This window comes from Aphanomyces astaci (assembly GCF_000520075.1).
Source record: "Aphanomyces astaci strain APO3 unplaced genomic scaffold supercont1.5, whole genome shotgun sequence".
Taxonomy (NCBI): Eukaryota; Oomycota; class Saprolegniomycetes; order Saprolegniales; family Verrucalvaceae; genus Aphanomyces; species Aphanomyces astaci.
The window spans coordinates 1,813,262-1,823,658 of NW_009798268.1; the positions used below are offsets into that span (position 1 = coordinate 1,813,262).

Genomic DNA, 10,397 nt, shown 5'->3' on the forward strand with positions numbered 1-10,397 from the left:
CCAATCGCCCAAGAAGTAAGTATCGCAATGTGTGATACCAAACGAGTAAGTATAAAGTAAGTATTTAGGAGGGACTGCTGAAGACGGTGACCAAGTACCAGCGAAGGTCAAGCGCATCACGCTCATCAACCGGGCCATGAAGGCATGGGATATGGTCACCCCTGAGGAGATTCGAGGTAGCTTCTTCAAGGCGATTCCAAAGTCGTAGTGCATGGGCCAAGTGCGGCTGTGCCGCATCAATGAATGGTTTTTTGCCTCTATCTCCATTTCTTGATCAAGATAGCTGCAAACAATAGCTCTTGATTAGACGGTCATTTTGGCACCAATTTGACGTTCATAGCTATAAAAATGAGTGAGCTGTCGATGAAAAACGTTCTGGACTATGTATACACGCTTCCAGGACCCTATTTTATTTCAACGTTTATTATAATGTGATTATGGATTAGTTGGGAAAGTTTCATTGGTCAGAAAATCTCTCGAAGATCGAAGTCTTGGATCCAATCAAGTAGAGAGTTTCCGCCTAAACTTCGAGGTCAAGTGTGGCTTAAATTCCATCGTTGTCTGTATTTGTATGGTGTCGACCGACGTTAAGAGTGCGAGCAGAATCCTGCGACGACGGGCAGGCCCCGCGAAGCGAGAACGCTTGACAACCATGACAAGTTCTTCCACAGACAGCATTATTGCAAAGTAGCTGATCCTTTATGTTTATTCCAGATGGGGAAATCTATTTATACAGCGAAATCGTCTAAATTTAATCCGTGTCCGTGGTCGTGTCATTTTTTTCACGGACGCGAACACGGATTGAATTGCGAAATCTCCCTATTATTATAAGATTTTATGTATTTTATGCCAGTATTGCAGAATTTCTATTTGACATATTATAAATCCTTTAGCATCACTGACATCAGCTTTTACTTCCCCATCGGCTTCTCAGGCTCATGCGGTGGTACGTCGGAAAGCAAGCAAGCATTCGTCAAGAGCAACATAAGTACGATTCAAACGAGAATGTGAAAAACCGTCGTAAAGTGCTCCAAAACGAACGTGAAAGCGCCAGACGTATCGAACACGTTAACCTCCCAAGCGAAGTGGCGACAGAAAGACCCTAAAAGTACTCGACGCTTGCGTCGGCAAAGGTATGAGAGTGTAGGCAAAAAGGAGGCTTACGTGGACCCCCAGTTAGTGCTCCTCCTGCTGCTGATATAGCTCCATAAGTGTATAATGCCGAAAATGGTTTGTATGTTAAATGCATACACAGTTTGGTTTGTGCTGTTGGATAGCAACGTACAAAGGAAGTGGAATCTGCAACCATGTTCACATCGTGCATTTTAAAGGTTCCCGTTGCTTCAATCACGGTGTCAACCGAATTACTCAGGCCAATGCAATGCCCACAAGACCCACGGAAAATGGCGTCATCATTGGATGCAGCAGCTTGTTGCATACTAGTATGTATACACGACACAGCAAGGGTGGACATCTTGAAATGATTGTTATCACTGCACAGGCATAGAATACTTCACCGTAGACCTAACCTCATAATAATGGCCAATCAAACCATGTTCTTTGAAGTTTTCAACATGTTCTCCAGGAATCGATACTGTATCAAGAAATCTCAATATAATCGTGGACAAATTCCCCCACAGCAGGAAAGCATTTACTTACCGTGTAGTAGTGTATATAGTTTTGGACAGTCATCGGACAAACAAGCACCTTGATTCATTATACGGATAATGTAATTTGTCGTGGACTAGTTTCCATATTGACGTGTTGTGGGCATACAATAAACTACTTTCCATATTGACTTTGCAAATATGCGAAAATGAGATGATAAATTTTATAGATGTAACAATGTTCTAAAGGAATCATTGTATTATATTTTCATACAAACATCTAGATAATATATTATCTACGACTAAACAACTTCATGGTTCAATGACATCAGTAACGTCAATATCACTCGCTGGATCGATGGTCTCATCAATTTCAAGGTTGGCAACCAAATCAACAAGTACGTCGGCATCCACAGTACCGTCAACTACCACACACTCCTCCTTCCTGATGTTCAACAACTTGACACCATTGCTCGAATCTTTGTATTAGTGCATAGATGTATATGCATTTTTGAATGCTACAATTCTCACCATTTTCACAATATGCTGAGTCAAATGTGTAACATATATCACTCATCACTCTTGGGGTTTGACTTGAGTTTCGTATCGAATACTTCCTCCAGTACCTACGTGCGAAATCACGTTATATTTTTGTCTCGCCAAGCCAATCAGATTCACCGTTTGCGGACTTTAAGCATGTATTTTCAGATCTGCCGAATTCAAAATATTTATGAAAATATACAAGTTTTCCCCTTGTGGCTGGTTTAGTATGTCCGAACATATTCCGTTGGGACAATTTCATTCGGACAAAATTTGTTCCCCTTAAGTCCAATACAAATATCAAGTAGGTCCGACTGAAATTGTCCGAACGGTGTCCGCAAAGTGAGCATATTCACCCATTGTTCTGCATGGCGCTGCAGAAAGACCTATTAGCATTTTTAGAGGTCGGCTCATGGTCTCATGATTCGTAAGGCCGTTAGTCTCCATTATGTGCCATTCGTCGTGCGGTTGTAGCCATTGTCGTGTGGTTGAAAGATGAGCATTATTGGCGCATTTTCATTGGACGAAATGATTAGACTTAAAATAGTCCAGAAAAAGTAATTCGAAGTAAGAGACCTCAGTTTGCAATTTAATTCGGGTTCCCGTCCGGATAACGACGGGAGCGAAAACAAATAATTCTTTAGCCTCATCGCCCGAAGCAATGAGTGACTCTGACCACCAACGCTCACAGTCTCCTGTTAACGGGACGGACCGATCCCGATCCCAAGAAGCCGAACGCGGCCGTCCTGTGCGCCGTCAAGCCACTACCCCGTTCGCTTCTCCACGCCGGCGTAATCCACCAGCTGTTGACCAGCGGTTTCAACCAGATGGCTACGCCAACACCCCATTTACGGCGCCCACATCGACCCCAGTGGCCACCCCATTTGATTCCCCCGCGCCAGCTGCGACACCAACTGGCGCCACCGACCTGCCCCCTGTCCCCGATGACGATGACATGGGACAAGGCGACGAGCGCAGCTTCGTGTGCAACGCGCCGGCGCTCCCTGACCGCCCTCGTTCAACGGCTCGACTAAGTCGGAGCGGCGGACATTCATCCGCCAGTACAACAAGTAACTGGACCAAGTACGCCCTTCAGCTCAATGGCTCAAGACCCTTCGTCATGCCTGTGAGCGCGTGCATGGACGTCTTTACGAAGAAGCGTGTGGCGATGTGGAGCATGGCCAACCGCGACTACCGTGGCGTTACGGAGGCAGAGTGGGCCGCATGGTTTAGCAAGGAGTTTGAAGAGGAGCCTCAAGACCTAGAAGTGCTCAAGAAGCGTTTGACCACGGCGATCCGGTTCAATACGACAATCCTGGATGCCGACTGGCGCATTGGCAAGATGCTGGACAACCTGATGCGAGCCTTGGAGCGCGATGACCAAGCGTGGGTCTTGGACCAAGAAGGCAAGACAGTTGTTGACATCATGGTCAAGGCGATCAAGCCGATTGGCCTGCAGAAGTCGGTCCAACGCCAGCTGGCCCTCCAACGCAACAAGGCGTTGAAGTCCAACGTGTACCGTTTCGTTGACTGGCTGCGCGTGCATACCGCCGGATACCATTTGTATGCCCCGGTGGAAGACGATAAGACATCGGCGCCGCCTGCGACGGCAGCCGCAGCACCATCGCGGCCGTCCAAGCCTGGACGATCTGAAGGCAGCGTTGGCAGCAGCAGTGGACCTCCCCGGCGCGCCCCCGCCCCCGAGCAGGACAGCGCGAAGTACGAACGCAAAAAGGCGACATGTCTCAAGTGCGGCAGCGAGAACCACAAGGTGGTAAACTGCCCCAAGTGCGCGCCTGGCGAATTCGAGCGCCTGATCAAGGAGCAAATGGACAAGTGGGAGAGCGCGCGCAACAGGAAGGTGGCCAAGCTTCAAGGCAGCGCGAGCAAGTCTCTCGGTCGCGAAGCCTTGATCGAAGGCATCGTGTCCGTCACGACGACCCTCCTCGACACCGGCTCTGACGTTACATTGGTAACAGCCGGAGTCATGAAGTCCCAGGAGCGAGCCGGCGTGGAAGTCAAGGTGATTTCGCCGGAGCCATCCGTGATCCAGCCATATGACCAAGCACCTGCCCTCAAGGTCGACCGCCAAGTGCAGTTCAAGTTGGTCACCCTGGACACCCCCTGTGGCTTTGACCCTGCGTGGACTCAAGGCCTGGGTGGACTCTTCCTCCAACGCGACAGAGCTCCTGATCAGCCGGGTTGTGATGGAACGGCTGGGCTTCTCTGAAGACGAGTTGCTCAGCCACGCCTTTGCCAAGCAAGAAGTGTGGGATGTCAGCGACGTGGATAAGCCGTCTTCGATGGCAAGTGTCAGTCGCCTGACTCAACTCCCCCGCCTCAAGCGACGAGTGCGGTGATGACGGCATACACTGTGCCACCCCCTACATCCAAGTCCCATCTGCTGAAGACGCAGAAGGCGAGCGGAACAGGCGGCGAGCGGTGGTTGAAGCGGTGATTCAAGAAAAGCTCCGTGCCGCCGAAGAAGAAGGCTTGACCGCGGACCTCCTCGAGAAGCTTCGACTCCTCCTGGCCAAGCATTGTGATGTATTCCGCCTGGAGAGCCAGTTCCTCGACAAGGAAGACCGCATCTGGATCCCACCAGGTGCCACTGACCTCCAGCAGCGGGCTGCATCATAGCGCACCAAGGCACCGCGGGCCATCGACGATCGAAGCCACGACCAAGACCGTCCGCGATGTCTTCGCCTGGAGCACCCTCGACGACCTTTGTCCAAGCCTGCATCCACTGCCTCAGCGTCGACGGCTCAGTGGTCCCACGCCCGCTTGGATGGGCGCTCCATGCCGAGAAGCCCCAAGAGCTGATCCACTTCGACTGGTTATACATGCCCACGGCGACGAACGGGTGGCAGAAGATCCTCGTCGTCAAGGACGACATGAGCGGGTTCGTGCGACTTTGGGCCAGCGAGACAAGAGACGCCGCGGCGACCGCCAACGGCCTCCTCGACTGGTTCACAACATTTGGGTATGTCCATACCTGGGTCTCCGACAGAGGCTCCCATTTCAAGAACGAAGTCATCGACAAGATCCGCAAGGCCGCCGGCACCCACCACCACTTCACGACCGCCTACTGTCCTTGGGCAAACGGAACAGTTAAAGTGGTCAACCAACTGATCCTCCGCGCCGTCATGACGCTTACCAGCGAGTTGAAGCTGCGCACGACCGACTGGCACCTCGTCCTGGCCCTGGTACAAGGCGCATTGAACCACATGCCGAGCGACCGACTTAGCGGCATGGCCCCGGTGACCGCCTTTACTGGCATGCTGCGACGCCCCTGTCAGCGTTGTTAACACCGTAAACAAGGAAGTCGCCGACATCGACTGGCTCGACTCCACGCGCAAGAAGCACATGGACGAGCTGCATGAAGCGATGGAACAGCTGCACAGTGAAGTAGCTCCGACAAGCGCCAAGAAACGATGCCAAGCCTGTGACCGCCAAGCCAAGTCCAAGGCCGTCCAGTTGCAGAAGTTTGCGATCGGCGACTTTGACCTCGTTGGCCAAGTGTCCCGCCAAGGCAACAAGTTGTCCCTGCACTGACGTGGCCCAAGCAAGATCGTCCGGGTCGTGCCTGACTATGTCATGGAGACCCAGCAGCCTTACGACTTGTCCCTCCACCACACCTACTGACTCAAGATGTATTGCGAAGGCGACCGCGATGTGATCGAAGACGTAACCGACCATATTGCCTTTGGCAACGAAGGGTTCCATTTGACCAAGCTCGGCGACGTCCGCCAAGAAAACGGCGAATACAAAGCCCTCACCTAATGGCCTGGCCTCGATGAAGACGAACCCTCATGGGAGCGAGTTCGCTCTCTCTATGAAAACATCCCCATCGTTTTCCGCCGATGGATTCACCAACATGAAGACCAAGAAGTAGTGAAGAAAATGGCAGCGGAACTCGAGAAGACCCTCGGACACTCCCTTTAGGGGGAAGTGTTCTGCATGGCGCTGCAGAAAGACCTATTAGCCTTTTCAGAGGTCGGCTCATGGTCTCATGATCGGTAAGGCCGTTAGTCTCCATTATGTGCACCAGGCCGCCATTCGTCGTGCGGTTGTAGCCATTGTCGTGCGGTTGAAACATGTGCATTGTTGGCACATTTTCATTGGACGAAATGATTAGACTTAAATAGACCAGAAAAAAGTAATTCGTAGTAAGAGACCTCTTTTGCAATTTAATTTGGCCTCCGCAAGAGGTTCCCGTCCGGATAACGACGGAAGCGAAAACACCCATATTGATGAAAAAAAACACCCGTATCATGCCACGTCTGACTCCCCTAAGATGATCGACAAACTCTCCTTTGAGAAAATTTTGGGTAACGTTATGGCCTACATACTGTCCGCTTGGGCGGGTCGAATAAAATTATCCGCCCAAACGGAAGTTCCAAGTAGTTTTTAGAAATAGCATGAGCCAATCAAAATCGATTTACCTCATTTTTCAAATGAAGTAAAAGACCACGTCCAGGACTTCTTTTCCTACTTTTGGTATAGTCAGTTGCGTAAAAAATCGCAGAAAAGGAGGTAAAAAAGTTGGAAACTATATTGTGCTTTCGAGCTAAATTTTGGAATTCCTAAAAATCCACGCGTAGTTCGAACTGGATCACCAAGCACGATGCAACTGGGTGCTAGTCACGCAAAGTGTCCGTGGTCGCCTTGCGAGTGTGTCGGTTGGGACGTCTGCGACGATCGCCTGTTCCAGGCTGGACTGTTATCTGCGGTCATGGCTCGTCGAATGCTGGTTGAAGAATGGCGCGCAAAATGGACGTTCTATAATGTAGGGCTGTCAAAAGTCTTTAGCCAATAACACTGAGCTTTCTTAAATTGAGCCAATCAGAATCGTTCAGAAACCGAATCACTGGCGTGATACGATAGCACCCCCCACCCAAAATTTGTATCAAATCGACAATGCTTGGAACATTTGGCTGTGTGGATTCATTCTCCATGTCGATCCAGTTTAGAACACAACAATGTGACAATTAAAAATCTCGTCCATCCTCACGGGTTAATCGTACTTTTGGACCACCAAAGAAATTATTGGTCCTAGTGCGAGATCTGTGCAAAATTAATTATTGTTTTCAACATGCACCTAAAATAAATCAACTTAGAGGTATCAATACAATTATTATAGTTGTTGTTGGGGTTTATTATAGCTTATATAGACAAAACTATCTGAGGTATTAATACAATTATGAGTATTAATAATTACAACTTTACCGTAAGCGTGCTGCATCCACACGCGAGGATTGTCTTAAAAATGATAATCCAAACTCAATTAACCACTGCATCCATATGATAATCCAAACTCAATTAACCACTGCATCCACTGGGACAAACAGGATTGATCGTGAAGTACTCCCTCCGTGTCACTATAAATGCGCGACCTAGAGGAGGGTTGACATGGCTTCGCATTATATTCTCAAGACATTTTTGACAATCGAAATCGCTCTCTTGGGTTCAAAATTAGTCGCTCTGATTGGACCATTCGAAAGCCAGTGTCAAACCCCCCGATTTGGTCCAACTTCGAGCGGGAAATTCAACGAAATGAAGTCGCTGTGATGATTTCAATACATCAATAAAATACTTTATATAAAACAAACACTCATAATGACAAACATTCAGGAATGACCGTCAAATAGCGCAACGTGACGAACAGCGAGCGCGAGGCCATACTCCGTGAAGTGCTGCTGCACAGCAACAGCAGCTACTTGGTCAGGCTTCCCAATGGCCTCAGTCAAACACTCGCAGCCAAGTACAACTGCCACCCGGCCACGGTACGACGCGTGATTGGTCCTGAGACATGCATTTTGATTGTTATGATTGGACAGCTGTATCGTTACACCTTTATAAATGCATGATCGTTATAGGATCTTGGAGTGTTTTGTATTTTTATACGAGGAGGTATACTTTATTTTTCTGAGTCGCGCACTTATTGTGACACGGAGGGAGTATGATATTCCAAAATGGGATAAACTGGGACAATGGATGCAATTTTTGATGCACAACACACAGCTCACAAGGGGTTTGCGAAAACCGTCAAACTAACGTTAATAAAATCTAGACTGATGAGGCACATTTTTTGTACTCTGACCACCTCAACTTGTAACTTTGGGGATTTAGCATTCTATTTTGAAGTAGTGTAAGTACGTATGTGCACGTGAGGGTAGGACGAAGTCACGGGGTTATAGGGTTACGGGAAGAATATTTGCTTACTGTAAACGGTTTTCAGTCTCAGCATTTGTATCCAGATTTTCTAAACGTTTTCCCATACGTTAAGCTTAGTTTCCGCACTTTTCCTCCTAATGTTTTTAGCACTTTTCCTGCTGATTTTTTCACGAATTAATTGTCGCATTGGATTCGCCTTGCGTTGATTGGTCTATTCATGTCGAAGCTTGGTCAAGTATTGAAAAAACTAAGCACGATTATATTGAGACTTCATGATATTTTTTTCCAGAGTAGCACTACTACGTAGTACTACGTAGTTGTCCAACGTTCCATATGTCACTTTTGACACGCAAGGCGCTCATTGGCTGGACCAGTGGCAACAGTGTCAAATCACATGACCAGGTCATCACCAGTCACGTGTTACATCCAACCCTGTTGGGAAATGGCAACTCCAAAGATGACACACTATTGCCTCGCGTTCCCTGGAGCAGCACCACTATACAGTACTAGTATAGCTACTAGTACAGCTGTACTCCACTACTACTACACCATGGTGAACCCCCTCACCCGGTGCGTGGAGGACTACTCGCTGCCCCCCTTCGCACAGCTTCGCCCTGACGACATCGCGCCCGCCTTGCGCACAGCCATGGCCGAGTTCGCGTCCGACTTAGTGGCCATCGAAGACGATTTGGCTTGTCCGGACGCTGAGATCTCGTGGGAAAGTGTGATGGATCGGCTGGAAATCATCGACGATCCGCTCGAGAGGCTGTGGAGTATCGTGACGCAACTGATGCAGGTGGTGAATGTGCCCGAACTTCGAGCTGCCCATGCCGATGTGCAGGAAGAAATCGTTTCACTGCAGAGCAAGCGAGCCCAAAGCCTCGTGGTGTTTCAAGCTATGACCACGCTGCGACACAGTGCGGCCTACGAGTCGTACACTACCGAGCAACAGGTATATGTAGTACGTGTGTACGAGGAGGAGTCTAGTGCAATCAAATTTTCCCACTATTACTGTAGGATATAGTTCCGACGACGACGACAACTAGTATGTACTAATGTACTAGGATGTGGTAGCGCATACTAAATCGAGCGATTCAACGAGCGACGTTGCGGGGCGTCAACCTTGTCGACAATGCCAAAGATCGCTTCAATGCGATTCTTGTCCGCCTCAAGACATTGGTACGAACTTGTACTATATATAAACTCGTCTTTTCATATATTATATATATATTCATTTTATATTTGTTAGAGCACCACACACGCCAACAACGAATTAGATGGCACGAGTGCTTATTCTCTCATTGTCACAGATCAAAGTCACCTCGAAGGCGTCCCGTTGTCGACCAAGTCGTTGTTGGCCCAGGTAATAAATATTTCCCATCATTCCCACAATACTTTTGCAAATAATCACACCCCAATATATATCTGCCCAATGAATATTTCGAAACTTTGGTTCAAAGTACTTCCAAGACTTGCTGTGGTTATCACCTATTTTGGACGTCTGGGTCAAACTGAAGTAACGAATGATTCACAGATATTGCCCACTGCGGATTTGTTCGAAATTGCCAACACATTGACGATTTTGGCCTTTTGTTTTACATATCCAAACTCACCGTACCTCTAAATATACTGATGAAAACGAATGGATTTGAATGCTATAGAATGCTGTGGCGGCCGGCCACGTCGGAGCAACCAGTGAAAACGGCCCGTGGAAGCTATCGCTCGAGCTCCCTGTATACAACCCCGTGATGAAATTCTGCTCGAACCGATCGATTCGAGAAACGCTGTGGCATGCCTTCAACGTCAAGGCCAACGCGAACGAACTTGTGGTGGTGGAGATGCTACAGCTCCGCCACGAGCTAGCCCAATTGCTTGGGTTTGCAACGTTTGCAGAGCTGAGTTTAGCCAACAAAGTCGCGCCGTCCGTCGACGCGGTGCTCGACACGCTCGAGGAGTTGCGGGACAAGGCACTTCCACGTTCGCAAGCTGAGCTGCGTCTGCTCGAAGAGTTTGCAGCTAGTCACGACCATCCATTGCCCCTGCAGCAGTGGGACATTCCGTATTGGTAAAACA

At 48.7% G+C, this 10,397-nt stretch overlaps 1 protein-coding gene across 1 annotated transcript; it reads left to right on the forward strand.

The window, feature by feature from the left end:
* Nucleotides 1-8,874: 8,874 nt before the first annotated feature.
* Nucleotides 8,875-10,393, forward strand: H257_03308 (hypothetical protein; the record flags this gene model as incomplete). The annotated part of the gene is made up of 4 exons (XM_009827318.1): nt 8,875-9,276; nt 9,399-9,503; nt 9,574-9,687; nt 9,986-10,393. The coding sequence occupies 4 exons, from the start codon at nt 8,875-8,877 to the stop codon at nt 10,391-10,393; spliced, it is 1,029 nt and encodes a 342-aa protein (XP_009825620.1).
* Between the last annotated feature and the right edge of the window lie 4 nt (nt 10,394-10,397).